This window comes from Cylas formicarius, unplaced genomic scaffold, assembly GCF_029955315.1.
Source record: "Cylas formicarius isolate icCylForm1 unplaced genomic scaffold, icCylForm1.1 PGA_scaffold_3__17_contigs__length_32017465, whole genome shotgun sequence".
Classification (NCBI taxonomy): Eukaryota; Metazoa; Arthropoda; class Insecta; order Coleoptera; family Brentidae; genus Cylas; species Cylas formicarius.
Window position 1 is genome coordinate 31,968,468 of NW_026844326.1, and position 23,170 is coordinate 31,991,637.

A 23,170-nucleotide genomic window follows, 5' to 3' on the forward strand; every position below is an offset into this window, starting at 1 on the left:
ATGTCGGTTTTTCAACGCTGACGAGGTCTCAAGGAACGTAGATACGTAACAATAAAATCCTTAACTGCGATATAATGGTTGCAATGGCACCAAATCAACGATAAAATCTTGAAAATATGACGAATATTAATATTTGGACAAACAAGTGGACGTTACCTGCTGTTCCAGGGCGACGACGTTCAATCGGCCGCCGTTCGCTTCGGCCTCGTCGTCCATGTAGAGGTCGGTGTCTCCCAGACAATCGTCGACCAGTCCCAGGGCTTCGCACAGGTCCCGGACTCCGTCCGCCGTCGACCTGGAGGCAGAGGAGGCGCGTTCCGCCGCCGTCAACCCGCAAGACACCTGAGCCGCCACCTGATAATACAGCAGATTGTACACCATCTGCACGGTGGCCGTGAAGTAAGCTGAAAACCAAGCGCTCAGTCGGTCAGGACGTTCCCCGATCCCACCTTTCCGCGGTTTACTTTGATCCAAGTGTAGGGGGAGCAGCAGGACGAACTGCAAGAGGAGGGCGACTGGGTCCTTCAAGAGGACCGGCACTTCGTTTTCTACGGGTGCGACGGCGGTTACGGGCGTTTTGTCGGGCATTCCGCACAACCTCTGGAACGTCGTCCACGCGGGCCACATCGCCATGCTTCGGGCCACGCGCGCGTGCACCGCCAAAACGTGCAGCAGAGGAACTGCATTACAATAAGTTTAGAAGTACGAGTGAGATGTGCTATGTAATGAATATTATAAGATATGTAGACAATGATACTGACAAAACTTTGTTAAAGTCATAAGGAAGTGGACACACTATTTGAAGGGATAAGGGGGCAGGCGATGCATGACGAAGAAAGAGTGGGTGGGGAGGAGGATGGAGAAAGAATGACAGAATGGAGTGAGGAGGGGAAAAGGAGAGAGATAGAGTAGATTGAAGGGGAGATAAGGATGGGAAAGAGGGAATGGGAGAAAGGAGTTGATATAGCGAAGAGAGGGGGAGATGGAAGAAAGAGGATAAGGGTGGAACACAGAGAATCAAAGAGAAGAGTGAGAAGGAGATTTGGGGAAAGGAACAGAAGGGTGGGAGAGAAAAAGAAAGAGAGAGAAGTAAATAAATATCAAGCAGATTGTTTCCGTAAAACTTTAAATTCCTTCAGGACTGAACTAAAGTGTGTTTATAAAATATTTTATATTCACATAATTATTTTTATACGTGTACGGTTATCATCTCTTATGATTGTCGCCACTATTTCCGAAATTGTAAACAAAGAAACGGTACCTATGCAATCCCTTTTGGGCAGCAACGGGTTCGGCAAATCGCCGGACGGTATGACCAAAGATCCGCCCCTCTGCACCAGTTCCACCTCCAGATTCGTCCTCGCTATCGACGTGACGAACAGGAACAAACTCTGCGGTATCGGTTTTTCGTTTTTCGGCTTGAACAGCGGCTTCAGTTGGATACTGTTCGACATATCCTCCATCACTTTGCCGATCGCCTCCGCCATATTCGACGAGCTCTGCGCAAACACGTAGGGGAATTGCGTCTCACCCCAAACACCACCCATTGAAACACTTACGGGTTTCTGATCGTTGTCCCTGAGAAAATCGCTGATCTCCTCTAGCAATTGGGACATGCCCTCGTTGGGACGCGCCCTCACCATTTGAGACTTGTCTCCATATTGGGGGGACAAAGGCAGGACCGAGTTCGCCAGTTGTCTACACAACGGACATAAATATTCGCCCCTGCAACGAGAAAACATCATCTCGCGAAAATTTCCAAACATCGACGACTCTCACGTTTCGGGAGATAACGTCTGCTGTCTCTGTTGAGATCTCAGCGAAGTCAAGTAGGAATTTAAACAGTCCAAATGTAAATGGTGGCCGCAGGTTTGCACGTGGACGCCGCCGTCCCAGCCCGTATTAACGGACAAAAACCACGATTGCTGAAATATTTTCAGAAACTTCAAAAAAAAAAAAACGCAGCCTTTATTCTAGAACTCGAAAGAAGTTGAGCAAAGGAGGTGCGGCATAAAACATCCCATCTTTATGTAATAGTAATTTTTCTAGATCATCGGGTAGTCAAAAATAACGAGCACATAAAAATTGACAAAACGATAACAATAAAATTAGTAATAGAGTGATAGACTAACGATTTTTACATTTTCATTTTCATACATTTCATACTTTTAAGGGTTACATTCCACTTCCAAAAACTCGCAAAACAAAGAGGCGTAATTCAGGCTCACCGGATCAAAATGCCTGTCGAACTCTTCAACCCTCCTGTTAAACTCGGCCGAAAGGGTCTCGTCCCTCTGCAGTTGCTCTCGCTCTTCGTCGCAAGTGGGCAAAACCCACCGTTCCGATTGGCCGTACCTCCTCCGGTGACCGATCACGCTGGTCGCCTGGATGAGAACCACCAGACCCATGGGCTTATCTTCGGTGCTGGGTGAACTGGAAAAAGCACGCAGCGCAATCTTTATTTTAACTAACATAACTATCTGCCAAAACGGGGCTAGGAAAATAAAAATAAATAATTTGAAAGTTACACACGTCGGGATTCCACAGGGCACAGTACTGGAACCAATACTTCTCAATCTATATATATTAAAAGACAAAATATGTTGTATATGTTGTATGCAGGTATCGCGTCGCTCTGGCTGGGCAATACTGTATATTTGAAACACTGCATATGTATCCCATTATACGGTCAAATCCAGGCTTATCGTCATGGTGCAAAGGTCACTAATTAAAAAGAGATTACCAAAATGTTGTGTTACCGCTAACAATATTAAACAGTTGCAAAATAATGAACCGTTTCCCATTGTCACACTCCCTTTTTTCCTGTTGACACTTTTAGAGACACAAAATTTGGCAAAATCTTGAAAAATATCCTTCACTATATTTCTTTAAAAATTGAAAACTCCAAAAGCTAACGATAACGATTCACATCCAATATGAGAAACACTACGTTTTTTAAAAATTATATGGGGTAGTTAGGATCACAATCATTATGGAAACACAAATAAAAGTACGAGTAGAATTTCTTAGGATGTAATATGTAATTAAATCAATACTACTAACCTTATATTACATATCACGCAGTCGTACTCCTGCTTACTGACGGGCACACTCTCGTGTTCCATATTTTCCGACTGTTCGTCGGTCTCCATCCTTTCCTTTTCCCGTTTCCAAAAATCGTTCTGCTTTTTCGCAAACTCGGCCATCAATTTTTCCTAAAAACAGAATCGTTTACGATGGTCTTTTCTAAAACTCCTGGTAACCCGTAAATAGCCTTTCCTTTTCTCCATTCGAGGCTCAGATTAGGAGGAAGATTGTCTTTTCATGGGATTTGATTCAGAAAATGCACCAGATATTTTCAAATTACAAACATCAATTCGGGAACATGGATCATTCCCAGACGTAATTCTATTCTTTTCGAAAAAGAAACGTAATTTTTAGCGATCAAGGCATGTAATGTTGCCCAGGCACACTTTTATGGAAGGAAATTTTGATTCCCAAAGTCTTTTTTGAGTTCGGTTTCGTAATAATTATTAATAAGATGTATATTAATTATATTTGGGTAAGGGAAAGGTAAACCTGACAACAACAAATAAACAAAATAGAAAGAACATTGGTTGTTTTTACTAATAATAATAAATAAGATATTTTTCGGGCAGATAGTAAATTAAAAATATTCGCTCTTACTGGAATTTTATCATATTAACTTGGTGTTTCAAAAGAAATGGGAAAAACTAAGGGGGTGATTTCGTATATGACACAAAAATAAATAGATCCAAAGTATTTTAAAGAGTTTCTACATATTTTCTATTTAAAAAAAAAAAGACAATGACAAACATTTTTTTTTCATCATGTCCCATTTTCAAAGTAGAAAAATAAAATCTAAAGCAATAAATACGTAACGAGAAAAAAAAATGCATTGGATAAAAATAGCTGTCCTCACCTGTCTTTCTTTCGCCCTGCGTCGCCTCTCCTCCCTCTCTCGATTCTCCTTCAATTTTTTCGCGTTGTCGTTCTCTTCCTGCGAGGGCCACAACCGTCTCCTAGTCTGTTGCACGTGTCTGTAACATTCCTGGTCCGACCCCGCGATTTTTTTCAACAATTTCCCGATATAAAAGGGACCGTCCCCGCATGGAACTTTGTCCTCCCCGGACACGAAATAGTCGATTTCGTCGTCGTCCGGGTCGAAACTGTCCGGCATGTTGGACAGCTGCGAGTGCAGTTTTAGCAACAACGATATGATGCTCTCGTTCACTTCGACTGACGGCTGGTCCTCGCCGTACTCCTAAACATGAGGAAAAACCGAAAATGACAACTATTATTATGCCGTTCGTAGGCCGATTCTTGCAATTTTGAGTAGGCAACCGACCTCCGAGCGATTCGAGCTTATCCCTAACGAGATGGAGAATTATTAATGAAAGCGAAGGCAAAAATGTTCGGATAACTTGAGCCGGACAAGTTGGTACATTTGAACTACTCGTATTGTCTGACATAGACTTCGATATATATCTCATGCTTTAGAACACGAATCGGAGAGGTATGTAGGTGTCCGAAAAAAATTAGTTTTAAAGCATGATTTGACAAACCAAAGCCATTTTTCTAATTTCTGGGGTGACTAAAATTTTAATTTAGATATCCTCCTAACCATTTTCTTTTAACCATATTATCGTCAAGATTTTTTTGTTTAAGTTGAAGAAAATTCACCTTTTTTTATATTCTTCAATTTTAATCGAGAATTGCAATTCTGAATGCAAAAATAAAAAAAAACGAATCTTTAATAAAGTATACAGTGTGTCCAAAATAAAGATGTCTATCGAGAAAGTATTGGAAACCATGGAGATACCGAGGTGGTTAATTTTTTTTCTGGTGCTATTTCGGAAGTGAGAGAAAGTTTTATCGGCAACTTTGAGAAAAAAAAAGGAGATTGAATGACAAGAAACGATGGGTCCGAGTGGTATACTTACGTTACGGTGAACCCTTTTGGATTTGTAACCGCCGAATTTCTTCCGGGCGCCGGCCTGGGATGTCGACGCTACCGCCTTCCTGACCGAAACCACTCTGGGCGGGCAATGGACCAAGGGGCCACCCGAGGGACCGGCCGTCAACGCAGGCAACTGACCGACAGGAGGAGGAGGAAATCTTTCGGGAGTGCGTCTCGCCAGGGTCCTGTCCGAGGGCAGGGCCACCCGCCGGTCGTCGACTTCCATGGGTTCCGCCGGGTCGGGAGGCGCGGGCAATGCCAAACGGGGCGGACCCGACTCCCCCGAGGACGAGTCGTCCCTATATACCACGATGGCGTCCGTCATCTGGTCGCACTCTTCCCGCGGACTGTCTATCATCAGGGCTTCGTCCGGGGTGCCCGAAGACATGACTACGTCGTCCGAATCGGACGAATTCGTGTCGTCTTCCCCGCCTTGTCGCGCGAAAATAGAAGACATTAAAGAAAATCCCTTCATAGGGTGCCCGAAAAAAAAAAGAGGTTACATCGGGTCAAACTATTGTAAACAAAACATGTGCGCCACTGACTTCCTTAGGAATTTTAATATTTTTTCAAATTAGGCAACTAAAAATGCAACTTTTTTTGTATCTAAATTTTTATATTAATATCTTTAATAACCCTATGTTATATAATTAAAGAAAATCTGTACACTGCGCCATTTATTCAAATAAGCCAACTAAAAATGCAACTTTTTTTTATCTTGATTTTTTAATAACCTTGCATTCCAGATTCTAGAATATCCGGGAAAAAAAGAGATTCCACATTAAAAAAATAAAAAATGTTTTCATTGTGGGCCCGAAAATGCACAATCTTCAAAATCCAGAAAGTAAAAGTTGTGTCAAAAAAATTACCTGGAACGCCACTGGACAAAAAATTTTTAATCTAATTAAGGACATCTGGATTTTTCGATACGGTTATTTATGATATTGATAGAAAAAGACGATTGAAATTTGTTGCCAATTAGGGACGTGCTTTGTTTTCTTTCTCGAAAGGAAATCAAAATACGAAAAAAAAAAACATTTTTACTTACCTAATTTAAAAAATATACATCAAGACAAAAATATTCAATGCCCGTATTATTTCGTTACCCGGACCTCCGCCAGTGAACTAATTGAAAAATTTAAAATCGCCACAAAAAAAAAACAAATGTACCAACTTAATATCACTGGAATAACTACTAATTAATAATAAAAAGAAAATGCACCAAATTTTATTTTTTTCAACGCCCCTCATTTCGAAAACGAAGCGACATTGGTAGTCGTTAATAAATAAAATATAGGCAAAAAAATATGCATTACGTCACTCGGGCTCAGGCAGCCCGGTACATTTGAACTACTCCATTATACTTAACGTTATTAATTTCTGCTATACGTCCACGTACTTTTTCTGCTATACGTCCCCATATGTCGGGTGCAATGAGATATACAGTTTTCAAGATATAATGTAAATTGTGAAATAATAATCGTTAAAAAATTGTATTCTCGTCTGGTCTTTGAATATCAATTTTTATTGCAACATTTCATTTTTGAGAAAGTATTTTCAACAATGTACTTATTCGATCAAGATGTAAAACTGATATGAGGGGGGATAGGCAAATCATAAAATGACAAAATTTCCGTAGCCCTAATGTGCTCGGAAAACAACGCTTTTTCATCGATCATAATCACCAAATCCCGGATTTTATTCACTCTAGGACACCAACAAATAAAACTTACTCTCCGAACCGCAAAATATGGGTATGGGTGCTATATCGGGCACAGTGGTCGGGAAAATAACTTTCGGAATGACGGTCCTGAAATTATCGAACACGTAACCGGTCTCGAACCAATTGGACAGGTCCAGATCGACAATCTGGTGGAGCTTGGAGTGTCGGGGGGTCGTCGAACACAACCTCGAGTACTGCGTGGAAAAAATGAATATAACTATGAAGAATCGTTTATACCGGGCGTTGGAGGACTCACGGTCTCGTCGGATTCGGTGGTAACATTGACCGCCTGCTCCAGCAGGAAAATTATCAGGGCCATGACGTGTTCGGACACCAGACCCTTGACCGCCTTGTAAAGTACCACGAAAGCGACAGAATGGAACACTTTCCAAGTGAGTATGTGCCGCGGATCGTTGTATCCCGAACCGACTTTGGCCGGAGTCCGGAACGGGGGCCACGGGTTCACTCCGGGTTTCAGTTTGTTCGATTGACGACAGCTGAAATGTCGCGAGATGCAGCAAACCGCATTTTTAAGTAGTTTATAATCATTGTTTTACTGCAGGTTGGCGACAGGTGTTTTCACAGGGCTATAGGCACCTCAAATGAGTGAAAATTTTTCCAATTTTTCCAATGCCATAAAAATTTCCTCAATAACGCCGGATAATAATTTACAAAATCGTTCTTACTATTCCGTGTATCTGTCGATGGAATTTTGAAAGTCCCTCCGGTGGACGGCCCTTAGCAGCACGTGAATGGGATCGTAATGGTTCTCCCAGACGCTGGTTTTGGGCACGTACATGCCCTGCTGCATGTTGCCGCTGGCCTCCAACGCGGGGGCCCTATAATCGGCGCATTCGGCCAAAAGGGCCTCGAAGTCGCGACTCTGAGTGCCGCACCTCTCGGGCATCTGTTCCATCAATTGCGAGTGCGTTTTGTCGCCCATGCAGAGCAACGTCACCATTTCCAATCTGTTAAGGACCGTGTCGGGCAACCCTGCAAAAATTTACACGCCCTGGAGACCGATGGAAAAACAAGAATTTCCTTTCTAAATTCTTATTTACCCGTTCTTTGTTGAAGTCTTCTCAAAATTATGTACGTTCATCTCAAAAAATATGTATTTTTAACTTAAAAAGTTTCCAGTCTGTACATATAAACCTAATTGTTAAAAAAATATATTTTCTTCAGCAAAAATGAAAAATTTCATATGAGGTAGCTTCGGAAGTGCCTTGTTTTTTAAAAAGGTTGAGAGGATTTCTAAAAAACAAGTCAGAGAGTCTGAAAACAATTTTGAAGAAAAAAAAACAAAAAAAAACAAAACTTCCGACTTAAGTCATAATTTGTAAGAAACTGTTCTAAATATTTCTCAGATTCAAACTTTTTTTCAGAAATTGCTACTTGTGGCTCAGAAATTGTACAAAAAAATGTGTATTTATACGAGGTGCCATACCAAAACCATAGGGTCGACGACGTTCTAAAGAAACTGGTCAGCCTTTTATCCTTCTAAAACGTTTTATTTTCAAACTTCAAGTAGATAAGAAATAGTTACCCAAATTGGTTCTCACGCTGACCAAAGTGGCGAGAAACGTCAGACAACTCTCCAGCATCGGGCTGTCGTGCTCGCCCTCGAAGAACGGGTTCTGGTGATTCCGGAACGGTACGAGACTCATAAATTCCTTGACGTGGAACCTGGAAATATTATCGAGACGTATGGGAGGGTGCCGTAACCAGCAAAATGGTTTCACACTCACTGATCGATGATCATATTTATGAAGCGGTCGGTATTGATTCGGGTGCAACAGATCTGAAGTAGGTACAGGTCCGCGTCGACCATGGAATTACAAAAATTGCACTGGATGTAAGTCATCGCTTGGCCTTTGATTTGAAGGCCGTTCCGTACCCACAGACCGTTGAGGATTTCGTAAAACGCCACCTATAACCATTTACTGAGCTGATCCAAACGGTAACTACTACTAAGTACTAAGTAGTATTTTTGATAGACATGTTGAAGTTCCTGAAGCTTTAGACTAATAACAACGACTAATTTCTGGATATTTATTATTAAGTTTCCCACTTTTTGCCAAAACTGACCAAAATTGGCCAAAAAAAAAGTTTGCATTGTTATCGATTTTTTTAAAAATTTCACGGTTTATATTAACGTCATAGTCCAAACTTTTTGATGTGAACACGCTGACCATTATCTAGATTTTTTCGAGTTTCTTACAAAATTGGAAGAGCGATTCCATTTAAATCACACTCCAAATTCCCATTTTTTACTTTTATTTTATTTTAGTAGTTTAATTAGTAAATTCAGATACCCAAATCGATCTCAAAGTAAAATGGTCCCTCGGATTTTTCGACAAAAAAACGAACCATTAACAAATGATAAAAATTAATTTTATTAATTAAATTATAATTATAAATAAGCGCTCGCTTCTTTCCGAATTTCAAAAATTTTTCAAAAGAAGGCATTTTAAAACATGAACTTTTTTACTTATTTTTATCTGCCTTAGAACCTGTTATAAATTGAACGACCCTGTATACCTTATAAGTTTTCTTATAAGCCGTTATTCTTTGTTATAGTTTGTGGCGTTTAAAAAAAAAGAAAACACGTACATTTGGCTAGTCAAGTGCCAAATAAAGTGATTATTATATTATAAATATTTAAAAAACGCGTATTTCTTTTCATATTACGCCACTCGTATTTTATAAATCGATATTCCAAATGAAAAACTATTAGCAAGAAAAAAAAATATGAAAGATTTGTTACCTGTACTCTCAGAGGGTGCATAATTAACAAAGTCAACATAGCGTCGGACGAGGGTAAAATTTCTTCGACCCGGAGACCTTGCTTCGCGACGCCCTGGCAAAGGAAAACCGCGAGGTAACGGTGCAGAGGTAAGTGGAAAGACACTTGCATGCCGTCTTCCTACAAAAACCAGACAATTGCATGGTAAGTCCGAAAATATAACTTTATTTTCAGAAATTTTGACTTAAATAATTTTTACGTGCTTTTCAGAAATTCCGATTTGTTTTCCAGAAATTCCGATTTGTTTTTCAGAAGTTTTGGCTTGTTTCTCATAAATTCTGAGTTAAGTCAGAAATTCCAAGTTAAATTACCAATTCCCTCCTGTTTTCAAGAATTTTTGACTTAGGTTGTTATAAATGGGGAATTGTTTCTCCGAAATTCTAACTTATTTTTCAAAACTTTAAAATTTATTCAGAAATTATGACTAGTTTTTCAGAAGTTGTCTTTTCAGAAATTCGGACTTGTTTTTTAGAAACCTATTCTTATTTTCAGAAACTTTAACTTATTATGCAGAACTTTTGAATTAAATCAGAAATTTTGGCTTATTTTGAAGAAATTCTGACGTAAATCGCAAATTTTGCCTTGTTTTTCAGAAATGCTGACTTAAGTCGCTCTTCAAGCTGAATTAATGAATGTACAAAGCGTTAAATTAATTAGAAAAAAAACTAAAAATGTGTTAATTAAATAAATAAATCTATATATTTTTTGTTTTAGATATAATTAATGTAAGATATGATCCAAAAGCTCAATAAATACGCAGTTATTTACGGTGTCACAAATTCTGGCTTAAATTACAAATGTTGACATATTTTTCAGAAACGCAGACGAAAGTCACAAATTCTGACTTTTTTTCTAAAATTCTGACTTATTATTCAGAAATTTTAACCTAAATCGTAAATTGTGACTTGTTTTCGGAAATGCAGTCTTAAGTCACGAATTCTGGCTTATTTTTCATTAATATTGACTTTTGTTTGACAGTTGCAGACAAAATGAATAGTTTAGGCAAATAAGTACTTACGACGATGGGACCCTTGTAATTGGTCGCGTCCAGCCAGTCGTACCATTCGCGGAGGCAGGCGGACAGCACGCGCCTAGTCAAATGGGCGGTACCCTCGTCGGTCAGGTGAGCGACGAGGGCCCACATCGGATACGCGCTCGCCTCCAACTCCGCACTGAAAGCGGCGTAGTAAGTGTTCGGCTCGAACTCGATGTGCTGGTTCAGCTCCCTTTGGTTCACGTTCATCCCTTAAACATCGAAACATTATATATATATATATATATATATATATATATATATATATATATATATATATATATATATATATATATATATATATATATATATAATCGGGAAGATTACGCAAAGGCATCAAATTCAACTCTTCGCAGATCACAATGTTACAAATTTAACTAAAAATATTGTTGTAAAGATAACAAACATACTAAATTTGATTAGTAAGAACTATTTATAAATTTTACCAACTATCGTCAAAATAACGAGTCCTCCTATAAGAGTTTGAAACAATATAATCAACAACGCCGCCTGTTATATTAAGGAATAAAGCTTTAAATGGGAATGTAAGCAATACGAAAGGGAGATAGTGCCTATTTTTGAACGAGAGGTTCGTATTTATTGTTGTTATTGTTAGTATCTTAAAAAATTATTGATTTATTTTGTTTTATTATTACTATTTTCGCATTTCGACCGGCCAACCGCTATTAATAATGACTATTGCGATAGAATTTTATAAATACCTTGAAACATGGCGAGGAAACCGAACCACATCTCCAACAACGTGTCGTCCGACATGAACTTGAGCGCGACCGGATGGTGAGACAACACGTTGTTCAAGTCCGACACCAGAGGCCAGTAGCAGTGGTCCTTCATCACCGACTTGGCGCAGTCCACGACGAAATGACAGTTCGCGTCCGGATCTACGATACGAAAACTCAAAAAACGTCCGCAAAATCGACAAACGGGGGCAATTTTTACAGTGCAAAGTGTTGCGTATGAGGATTTTGCTCATCATGGACTTCAAACTGATGACCATGACGTGGAGCAGGTTCAGTTGTTCCGTCATCCTGAGCGCGAGGCTCTCGTTGCTGAACAACTGCACGCTCACGTGCACCACCCGATTGCTCAGCGTGTCCGGATCTGCGGAATTTTCCAGCATGATGCTGATGCGGCTGTAGTGGAGCACGAAAGCGCGGGTGAGAGCCTCCTTGTAGTCGGGATCGGGTAACATGTTGAGCAAGAGACAGACGACCTGAAAACGACGGGGTGGGTTATCGTTCGCGGAACCCTTTTCGCCGCCACTCCCCCACCTTCTGCGGAAACTCGAACTTGACCGTCCAAAAAACCAACTCCTCGAGGAAGGTCCTGTGCACCAGGTTCCGTTGCAGCGACAGGCAGTCCTTGAGCTCGTCGCACGGTTCCGGGTTCGGAAGCGATTTTAACGCCTCCTCGTAGATCTGCCGCGACTTTACGAGGTACTGCGTGTACTCGGAGCTCTGATCCTCCGGCACCTCGTTCAGGTTTTTGTATTTCTAAGGAAGAAATCGCTTTACTGCACCCGTGCGTGGTGAAGGAATCAATTGCGAAAGGTTTAGGTGAGGGGAAGAAAGTGATTTTAAAAAGAAAACTTACAAACGGTATGGTAAAGTTTTCAAAAATAAAATATATTTTTTTAAATATCTGTAATACCTCTTTAAATATTTTAATGAAGTTTGGCACACATGGACTATGTATTTAGTGTACCGAGATTTTTTTTAATGCACCAGCACGGAATTTCACATGTTTATTTTGGCAGACAGAAATTTGATTTCTTGATTTTTTTCAATCCGGTGTAGGGTTTTCGCTTTAAAAAAATTATAAAAAACCTCTTCTCCGCATGGTCATAACAATATAGTCAATATGACGGCGGACGACGGAAATTAGTTTTTATTTTTAAATGATGCGCGATGGACTAAAAAAAAAAAAATTAAGAGATCGAATCTGCTCATAAATGAATGCAAATCTCGTTATTTTTTTAAAGGAAATCAGTGATTAACTGAATAAATAATATTTTGGTTAATTAGATCGCCACTGAACTTTTTTTTAGGAAAAATTAGATATCTATCTAATTAAAAATATCTAGTTTTTAGTTTTCAATTTTCAGAAAAAAAAGAGACTATTCTTTTTACTTTTACAGTAATGCCATTATTCTCATTTCAATAAAAAAACACTACCCGCTATTAATAATTTTTAACAAAATTGTCTGTTAAAAAGTTAAGACGTTTAGGACATATATTCATATGAAGTTTTTTAAAATAGAACCAAACCAAAAAAACAAATAATCACAATAAAAAAATAAAACTTCTATTTTTGGTTAAAAAAATAAAAAAAGTAATAATTCCTTTTTTTAAATTAAAATTGAAAGTTACAAATTTTATTTAGCAACGTTAGTTCCGCACATCGCTGCCAGAAAGATTACATTAAACAAAAAATAATCGCGTCAAATTGTAAAAAAAGTATAAAATTGCATATGAGGTGAAAAAAGTTACAACTTCCAATTTTCGTAAAATGAGTATCCAAAGGCAACATTTGTGAAACAAAGGAAAAGATAAAATAACATTTTATCTACAAAGAAAATTTTTTTTTAGAGAAAAATGCATTTTATTCTTTTAACAATTCTTATTACTTTTAAAATAAGAAAAATTGTAATTTTTTTTATCTTTTTTTAACTCAGTAAGTAGTTTTCGAAAAAGTAAGTGCTTCAATCACCTACATAATAAAAGTACTTATAACTCCCGCTAAAAATTCTTAATCGAGCTGCCGCAGAACCGGGCCCTGTTTGAATTTCGAAGAATACCTGCATTATCCGCCGCGATACAAAGCTATTATGTTTAAATTAATACCATTGATTCTTTAAGGGTTAAACAAGAGTAATGCTATAAACAAAATAATAATATCCGTTTATTCATATAAAACTATAGTAACTAAATAAAACAAACAATTCAAACAATTATTAGGACAAAAAAGTACAAAATTTGAAAATTACATTTCTAATTTTTTTTTTTTTTAATGTGGTAGTCCTTAAAACATTTTCCAACAAATAGAGGAATTTCACAATATCCGCACATAAAGCAAGTTTCTCTCCTTATGCCGTGAATTTTGCAACCTTTGCACCGTTTTTGTGGAAAAAAAATTTTCCCGAACTTTTTTTTTCCAAACCTATGTGTTTTTATATTTCCTGAAAGCCTACTTGCTGGATCTTCACGAGAAGTTCTTTTTAATGGGCCTTCTGAAACTTTTGCTTCTAAACCCACAAGTCCACTGTATCTTGTATATTTTCAGGATTTTTTGGAAACACTTTAACACGATCATTTCCGAAAAATGCATTTATATTTATTTCACTATCATCCACGGACCAGTGTGTAGTTGTATTGTTTTCGTTTTTAAAATCTGTACCATCGGAATCGCTGCTCTCTGAATCACTTACAATAGGTAAAACCTTTCTTTTAGTATTGATTACAATGTCTGAATCATCGCTCTCACCTATATCATTCTCATCCCCAGATAATAATATATCAGCATAAAACTTATTAGTCGCATTGCAAATAATATTCCATTCAAAATCGTCTTCTTGCATTATAAAGCAAGTTGAATAATAAATTAATCTACATTTATTTAAAAAATGATAAAAAAACACTTAAAATAAATCGACTGTTTGATGGCACAAAGTTATTCTGTCAAAAAACGTACTACTACGTCAGCGGCTACTGGATTTTAAATAAAAAATGACGTATAATTACGTCAGCGGCTATTGGATTTCGGGCAAAAAATGACGTCATCGGCCAGTAATGAGAGTAGATACAAATAAGAAAGACTTTGCACATATTGTAAATATACAGTCATTGCTATCAAATTAAAAAACTTACATTAGGATTCGTGAGCGCCGAGGTCATCACTCGCCTCATGAGGCCCCCCATGTTGTTGAAATCCAACAGCATGGTGATGAAGGCGTCCGCGAACTGAATAGCCTCCTTGTAACCGTCCGGCGAACTGTGCCTGCTGTTCTCCCTCAGATGCTGCAGCAACCTCAAGATTATCCTGGGCATCATCGCTTCCGCGACGCACATGAGGTCGGTGGGCGCGCTGCCCTTGCTCGACACCTTGTTGGGTCCGTGCCGGTCGCAAAATCTATGGGCCACACGCGTGATTAACCATCGAAATTCTTTGAGAACGACTGCAAGTTACCCCGTTTCCTTCATGACGGAGGTGTCACCGCAATCGCAGGCGCCGCCTGCCTGCGACAGGAACATGTTGAAGTCGTGCCTTTGGTGGTTGCCCTTTTTGAAACACTCCGTGCATAGAGACATGCACGGGGATATGCCGCACGTGCGGCACCGATACGCCACAAAATTCGGAGTCCATACCAGGCCGCACGTGGTGGCGTTGTCGTATGCTCGAACTGAAAACGAGTTGGTTTTTTGGAAAATTTATAAAACGCTTGCGGTATTCGGGATTCATTCCAAATACACAAAGCGGGGGGGGGGGGGACATTTGATTATATATCATACGCGGTCATAGATACTAAAATTGCTAGTTGACACAACCACAGATCTTGGGTAAGGTTGAATGCGTCGTTGCGGAATCTAACATGCATCCGTTGGAATATGTGCCTGATATTAATTTTACGACGCGACGCCAGATGGCCCCTAAGTTGACATGCTCCGATTGATAGCAATGGCGGTTGTCTGTGCAATTTTACGAGGAGACCGGAGAATAAAGCGCTTTTACTTTGTGTGTTACGAAGAACGCGGGATCGGTACACCGGATTTAACTCCCGTCGATCGTCGTTTGTAGAATTCTTCGCTCCTGTTTGGCGAATATTCAAAATTATGTTTAAATTTAATTGAAATTAAAATTTAATACTACAGGGATTTCTTTTATCGATGTGCGCCATCTTGTCCTCCCGGCTGGAAACAGTTTTCCAGAATACGACATGGTGCCGCCGTTTATGGGTTTCCAAGTTGCATAGTATTCGAAATACTTCTGGAACCGGTTAAATCTTCACGCGAACCGGGGTCGACCGTGCCGAGGATCGCCGGTTCCAAAGAACAGGCGCAAAGTGCAGGTTAGTTCGGTTATGTTTAAGGATTATAAGATAATTTGCGGCAAAACCTTACGCGGGTGATCCGCTTTAGCTCGCGCATATTTGTATTGCGGCGAGCCGGAGCGTTGTTTCCTCGTTGCCCGCGTCGCTTTCGTTATCGTCCCAACCTTAGCCTTCGGTGCGTTGACCTTGCCAAAAAAACCGGCCCGCGTTGGTACGGGAGACCGAAAGGACCTGCGCGACTGTTCTCGAAACGTCGAAAGATGAGCGCTCCCCGAAAGGAGTGGTGAAAGTAAAAAGATTTTTTAAATCGTAGCTTTGGTTAAAAAAAAAACACGTTTGCAAAACTTTTACTTCCTACAATCATAAATAACTGGCCTAGGCTTAACTAGTTCCATTATCGCAAAAACATAATTAATGAAATTGGCTGTATGGAAAAATAAACATAAAACTTGCGCGCTGCCCCGATAAATTATGAAACGACTTAATTTACCGTCCAAATAAATTCATAAACCAGGAATGAAAAAACGTATTTATTGCTTTGAAACAAACAACTTCATTTCAATCGATCAAACTAGTTTATAATAAAATAAACATCTAAAATAACTCTTGGAGAGTATTAGCTATTGGGACAAAGGAATTCGATATATATGTTCGGAAAGTTAAAGGCATTTTTTAATAATTTTTATCGACCCTTGGGGTCGCAGCCGTCCCTTCTAAGAATTAGCATCTAATTTAAAAATAGGAATCCGCCGTTTTTTTTTATTCAAATTACTTTTTTTACTTCAACTAAGACAAACTGAAATGGGCATAATTTTTATTTTCACAACCGCAATCAGATAGTTATGATTTAAATTATATCTCCAAAATTTTTGTACCAAGGTGCGCGTATTTTGGGCCTCCAGCGCTACATTCGTATTTTTTTAATTTCGCCATTTCACTTTTTGATTTTTTTTTTTCGTGTCTGTCCAAGTCTAAGAAAAACAATCGTAAAAAGTGCTAAATCTCGGTATCTTCATTTGCAGCTTTTCCTTAATGTAATGTAAAGTCCAAAACGGTAAGACAGTAAATCAGCTACGTAACTACTTCTGAGTTCAAGCAAACTATTTTAAATTTGATAAGCGAAGAGAAAAGCGAATATTGTCGCAATATCCATACAAGAATTGTAGGTGTGTTAGATCTCAGCCGATACTTAGCTCAGGCTACCTAAGTATCACGCGGATTGTTATATGCGTTTGAAAACTACCGTAAAACAGACCCAGAGGGGTAAAAAAATTCATCCGGTCACAATACAAGTAGATGCAGCAATGGAGCAGATTTTCAAATATATTGAAGAAAATGATGACTGCCAGTTTTCACTAGCAGAATTAAAAAGTACTGTGACAATTGATCATATTCCTGATGATAAAACGATAAAAATGAGGTTAATGAACCATTATGAGGATACTATTGTATTCTCCAGTAAATTTGGATCTAATACAATCATATGTTTTAAAAAACCACAATATGAAATATTGTCCGATAACTGGTACAGTCAGAGGTCAAAAGATGATGAAGAAGAAGAATATTGTATTTTGAAGGCTGCTGGTGAAATTTTACGACGACACATTCGGACGGAGGTTTATAATAAAATGTATCCGGCTAGTGATAAAATGTTTAACCACGTTCATGAGACAATACCAAAATTTCTATCATTTTTTTTATCAGAAATAATTTTAAATGACAAAAGAGGTAAACCAGAGTTTATAAATCATTATCAAACGAAATGCGCCTCAATAGCTCATGCGATATAATCTGCAGTAAGGCCTCGTTCATTTATATCACCACTGCAAGTGGCTTTAGCTGTTACTCTTCATAGAAAATTTGGCTCCAAAAAAATAATGAAATATGTAAGGCTTTTGCGGATGATACAAAGAAGCAATAATTCATGAAGCTTCTGCAACATTCAACAAACTGCACTGCAGCTTGCTTAGAATGCAATGGTGATAGCTGTACTAATCATTTACCTACAATCTACATCAACGAAATCGACGACGACAATAATCGATATAGTTAAGGTTAAATTTTCTTTTGTAAATCATTTTTTTTGCGAAAATCTAATAAATTACTCTGCAAACATAATTTATTACATATAAAATTAAGATCTTTACTGTAAACATTTTTTCCCCTTGCGCCTTTCATTTTTCAGTAAATTGTTTATAAAAATTGTTGTAATCGAGATCGGGCAATTTTTTTTTTAACATTTTTATTTGAGGTTTTAATAATGCAGTCAAACACTTGTTATACAGATTCATTGACTGGCCCTGGGTTCCGAGATTTTACCATTTTTATGCCTTACGAAGCTCCACAAAAATAAAACGGAGTCTCGTATATTGGGATTGTTATTATCTGCGCGAAATATGTCGGGAAGCGGCATCGACCAGCGAAAATATTCGGAGGTCGGCGACCGGCGGCGTAAACAGGCCCGAATGAAGGCGAATTTCGGACAGGAAGTCCATTCGGGATATCGTCTTTCCCCAGTGGAATTATTGTCGGTGAAGATTTCGATGACGTCACTGGTCCAGTTCTTCATTTTACATTTCAGAAAAATCGACTTTAACGCGTAATAGGGTTCGATTAGTCGACTTAGTATTACATACCTATTTATCTATACACAGGATATCGAAGTTATATATTTTTTAAATTGAAAGCTCTGCTCATGGGTGGAAATCGATGTATCGGCATTTTTTCCACGAACTTTGGTTTCTACGTTAGTAGAACCGTTAGTATGGTTGCCACGGTTGTTACGAGCGAGCGTAGTGTATGGCCATCTTTAGTGCGATTAAAAGTCGTATGTATCGTTACCAATAGTAATAAGTAGTTTGCGGTAACAATTTGTTCATTTTTTTCCGGCTTCTTTGCTATTAGAAAAAAGAACATTAAAAGGTGTGCATTTTTAGAAATTGACGAATTGACGAATTTTTTACGTTTTTTTTTTTTTTTCAATTTCATTATTATTTTTTTGGAAAAGAAAGTTGCCTCTTTGTTACACAGGGCGGTCCGCGATATACGGGGTGTTAAAATTCCACTTTCAATTTATTATTTATTTTATAATAATTTGATCAGTTTTGCAGAAAACTACGTAAAAGTTCGGAAGAAGGGGTTTTTGGGTGTCAAGGTGAACGTTGCTTTTAGATTGCTTGTAAAGGGCGCTAGTTATCCACTTTCTCGCAGTTTTGTTTGTTTGGAGTAGGATCGATATTTTTACCAATCAAAATGTCCCACGAAAGTGTCATTAGCTCTTTGTCGTCGGAGTTCAAAGTAACCACGAGGGTAACGACATTTGGGATCTTAAAATAAACAAAAAGATTTATACTATCTTGTATTGACGGCAATGCTGGGCGAACTCGAAAATATATTCAAAAGAAATATTTTTTTGAAAACCAAATTGTCAATCAATTTTCTTTTTTTTTTTAGTTACATATTATAATTTGGAAAGCACCGGCGGCCAACTCAGTAATAAGAATAGCGAAGTGCTCCTTGGTTTTTTTTACCAAAATTTTAATCATTCTATTCAGAAGCAAAACGCTCACCCTAGTAATCTAATAACCTCAAAATAAAAATAAAACCAAGAAGAAAGTTTCATTAAATCCAATAATATTACGTACTTGGTATTTAACTTTGTAAAAAAAATCAACTCAGTTTAAGTACGAGCTCCATATTATTCATTACCGTCTAAATCTAAACCACAAACTTTCCTGTTATCAGTAATCAATATATTTGCGTTTTTAGCAATACAAATTCGTTGACGCCTCAAGCCAATCTTCATATACAGTGATAAAAAAGAATCGAATAATGTTAGCAATGCTTGAAAGGAGATAGTAATTTTTTTATTTCGATTCAGATAAAAAAATTTCAACTTTCTACAAGTTACTACGAATTAGTGTACAAGTTTTTGAATTAGGGAATTAGAATATATTAGAAGCACTAGTTAGGGAATTAGAGGGCAACATAGGTACTAGTAACGGAATGAGTGCCTATTAACGCTATTAATAAAAGAATTAATGTGCATTGAAGAATTTATAGGTATTAGAGTCATTAGTTAGGGAATTAGAGGGTAATAGAGGTACTAATAACGGAATGAGTATGAGCAAAGGAATTAATATGTATAAGAGGAGTTAATGATCTAAAATTACTAAGAATTAGCGTATAGAGTTGTTGAATTATGGAATTCCTATGAGTTAGAGGCATTAGTTAGGGAATTAGAATGTTATAGATACGATAGATGGAATTAGTGGGTATTAGATAGATATTAGACGTTTTAATAAGGGGCCAATTAATACGGGTATTAATGTGTATTAGAGAAATTAATTATCTAAAATTGGTAATTTAGAAGCGTTACTAGGAATTAGTGTGCAAGTTTTTGAATTAGGGAATTAGCAGGTATTAGAAGCATTAGTTAGGGAATTGGAACGAAATAAAGCTAGTAATAATGGAATTAGTGCGCATTAGCCGTATTAGTAAGATGTGATGGTCATATGTGAGTTTTTTTTTATTGTAACGCTCCCCCGTTTCAAAGCTTACGGGACACGCCCCTGGAACGAGTAAAATTTTCACCGCGAACCCGAAATAATTAACATCGTTTTTTTCGCTCGCGAACCTTTTAATTAGCAGTGCCTTTTGCCCGTAACCGGTCTGAATTATGTTTAATTATATAACCGGAGCAAGAGCGGTGGCCACCGGCTGGAATAAATTGAGTGCCGCCGTCCCTGGGACCGCTGATGCGGTCAGCTTTATAACAATATTTTTCAACCCCGGCTTCCGACGTCTCAGCGCCGCGCGCGCGAGCGCTCGAACAGTAACGACGACGGTTAAAAAAAAAACAAACGGCATTAAGTAACGCGTTTACGAATGAAACGCCTTTTTCTTTCCAATATCACCTGAGAGAATTATAAAATAGGTATCGGTAGGCTCGACCCCAAGTCGTGTATTGTAACCTTGACTATTCCAATCTAAGTATATGCACCAAGATATGTGGTGTTAATTCACAAAGGTTTTTCGCTTCTTTTAGCGTCGCCGGCGGCAAATCTCGACGACCTCCGAAACGTTGGGCAACAATCCGTACTGGATGGGACACCGCGATAGGTACTAATTTCCTAATTCACAAATCTGTACACTAATTCCTAATAACTAATAGCATTAATTCCCTTGCTAACACCTCTAAATCATACTAATTTCATTCCTACTCCGCTCTAATTCTTTTTCATTTAAAAATTTCAACACTAATTCCTGGTGATGAGTCTAAATTTCCAATATTAGACACATAATTCCTCAAATACACATTAATTCCTTTACTAATACCAAAAATAGTCACCAATTCCACTAATTCCCAGTAATATCTGTAAATTTCCAATTTTAAAAGGATAATACGTATTAATTCCCTTAGTAATACCTCTAATAGACATTAATATCATTACTAATACCTCTATAACGAATAATTCCTTGGCTAATACATCTAATACATACTAATTCCCTTATTCAAAAACATGTAACTAGGCGATGCATTTAAATTTAAAATTTTAGGTAACTTATTCCCGTACTAACACCTCTAATTCTCTAATTTAAAAATTTAATAGATATTAATATTCATTCATTAATACCTCTAATGGTCATCAATTCGTTACTAATTCCTCTAATTCCTTTCCCAATACCTCAGCACGATGGCGCACCTCCTCGCTTTGGTCGACAAGTAACAGAATTTCTTCATCAAAATTATACAAACCAGCAAGGGCACCTGACCTTAATCCCTTAGATTACTTTTTATGTGGAAGATTGAAAACTTAATGCAGACAGTATTGAAAACGGAGAAAAACTGTTAGCTAGAATTGCCGATGCAGTAGAAACTATTCGTGCTCATCCTGAGCCTTCAATTCTAAGAGCTGTATGCATCAACTGGGCGGACATTTTGAACAACTAATTAATAAAGGGGTTTCTCCCAAGCTATGGCAGTTAGGCAGTGGGGCACCCTGTATATTTACAATATATTTAAATAATTTTCGAATGTCTTTGTAACGATTTACACAAAACGGGGCTATAATTATATCGATACGTATTCGATATTTGTATCGATATGGAACTCGTACTGAGGACGCAGACTTTTGTATTAATTTTCGAAACGTTCTTCGATCTCCATAAATCTTACGTTATTACTAGTATATCTCTCTCGCTCGCGATAATTTGCATAAACGAGTATATTTAGTCTCCTTGGCGAGTTATGTCACAGTCCAGTTCTGTAATCGGGAAATATGCAGATAAAATATTAATAATAAATAAAGCGTCCGACTACGTTTCCGCGTAATTTATATGGTTTATTTTCAAGGAGAGCTTTGCACTTGCCATAAATTATAAGTAACGATCGTCCTGGTGCGATATTTTTACTTTGGTTAATGTACTTGTTCGTTCCGAATTATAGCCACTGTTAAACCAATGCCGAATTATTCACGCGCGGTGCCGATGTCAAAAACTCAAAATTGCACGCCGAAAACTCGGCGTTATTTTCGGAACGTCAAAAAACGTCTCTTAATTTCGGACGTGAGTCATTCGGGGCGAGCGAATAACGGGCAAGGACATCGGCGAGGTTAAACCGACGGTTTTTCATTCGCTTACCTGTGCTCGCGAATTCGTTGGGGGTCCTGCCACCCGCCATGAGCCATTTGCACCAGTCGATGGTCTCCCAGTCGATTATGGATTTCGACGGGTTCAGCAAAATATCCAGGACTTCGTTGAGGTGTTGCGGGTTTCGTTCGGCGGCGCAGTCCGCGTGAATGTACGCCGCCGTCGCCCGTTTTCCCTTCGCCATGAGGACCCTCGCCTCAAAATTCGACGTCGAGGCCATCACCAACCAAAGCGCCGCGTCACGACATGTTTCGAAAAAAAATCACTCGGAAAAAAGGACGCGTGAAGAAAAACACTACGATTTCACTCGATCGCGGACACAGACCTTTAACGTGACTCTCATTCCGCGATCGGACGTAAACGTCACCCGACGGGGACGGTTTCGAACGCGGAACTTGATTTCCCGAGCCGAATTTTACAGAAAATAGCAACGCAGAGTGCCGCCGACACGCTCGACCACGATACACCGTCGTCCCGTGAAATGTTTTCTACTAACCCCAGTTCGGAAACGCTTTATTCAAACGATAATCGACCTTAGAATTACCAACCGTAGCGGACATTATAGTTTCCCGTTTGCGAACATGCCAGCAGGCGTACCACACTCGAGACGCGGAAACGTCAACGACGGAATCAAAAAGTGTAGCCAACACGTTAAAAGCGAATTCATTTACGGCTACTGGCTAAATCCCATGATTTGCGTTTACGGCTACAGTTACGATTATTGTAATTATACATTTCTACCAAAGAACGCCTTCTTCTTTTTTGGACACGACTTATTCGATCACAGAACAGGCCGCCCCTCTTCTTCTGTCTTCGCTGTGGGAAAATATCCGCTCAATTTTCCGCTAATTACCGCGTACGTGAAAAGCGCAATGGAACTGGAAATTCCTGCGCGTGTTTTGAGGAAA

At 38.6% G+C, this 23,170-nt stretch overlaps 1 protein-coding gene across 1 annotated transcript in view; it reads right to left on the minus strand.

Annotated features, from left to right (window-relative positions):
• The window catches only part of LOC132698994 (E3 ubiquitin-protein ligase Ubr3), a 26,538-nt gene extending 3,672 nt beyond the window's left edge, over window positions 1–22,866 (minus strand). The window contains exons 1-22 of the mRNA XM_060665368.1: window positions 22,254–22,866; window positions 14,750–14,963; window positions 14,431–14,692; window positions 11,836–12,057; window positions 11,504–11,777; window positions 11,266–11,445; window positions 10,529–10,755; window positions 9,472–9,630; window positions 8,453–8,634; window positions 8,251–8,390; window positions 7,391–7,697; window positions 6,961–7,201; window positions 6,715–6,898; window positions 4,965–5,413; window positions 3,944–4,285; window positions 3,064–3,215; window positions 2,229–2,433; window positions 1,780–1,925; window positions 1,560–1,725; window positions 1,262–1,499; window positions 465–680; window positions 157–404 (exon numbers count right to left, since the gene is read on the minus strand). Of these exons, the coding sequence (XP_060521351.1) occupies window positions 157–404; window positions 465–680; window positions 1,262–1,499; window positions 1,560–1,725; window positions 1,780–1,925; window positions 2,229–2,433; window positions 3,064–3,215; window positions 3,944–4,285; window positions 4,965–5,413; window positions 6,715–6,898; window positions 6,961–7,201; window positions 7,391–7,697; window positions 8,251–8,390; window positions 8,453–8,634; window positions 9,472–9,630; window positions 10,529–10,755; window positions 11,266–11,445; window positions 11,504–11,777; window positions 11,836–12,057; window positions 14,431–14,692; window positions 14,750–14,963; window positions 22,254–22,482 (4,983 nt within the window). The 5' untranslated portion in view covers window positions 22,483–22,866. The remainder of the gene's footprint in view (window positions 1–156; window positions 405–464; window positions 681–1,261; window positions 1,500–1,559; window positions 1,726–1,779; window positions 1,926–2,228; window positions 2,434–3,063; window positions 3,216–3,943; window positions 4,286–4,964; window positions 5,414–6,714; window positions 6,899–6,960; window positions 7,202–7,390; window positions 7,698–8,250; window positions 8,391–8,452; window positions 8,635–9,471; window positions 9,631–10,528; window positions 10,756–11,265; window positions 11,446–11,503; window positions 11,778–11,835; window positions 12,058–14,430; window positions 14,693–14,749; window positions 14,964–22,253) is intronic.
• Between the last annotated feature and the right edge of the window lie 304 nt (window positions 22,867–23,170).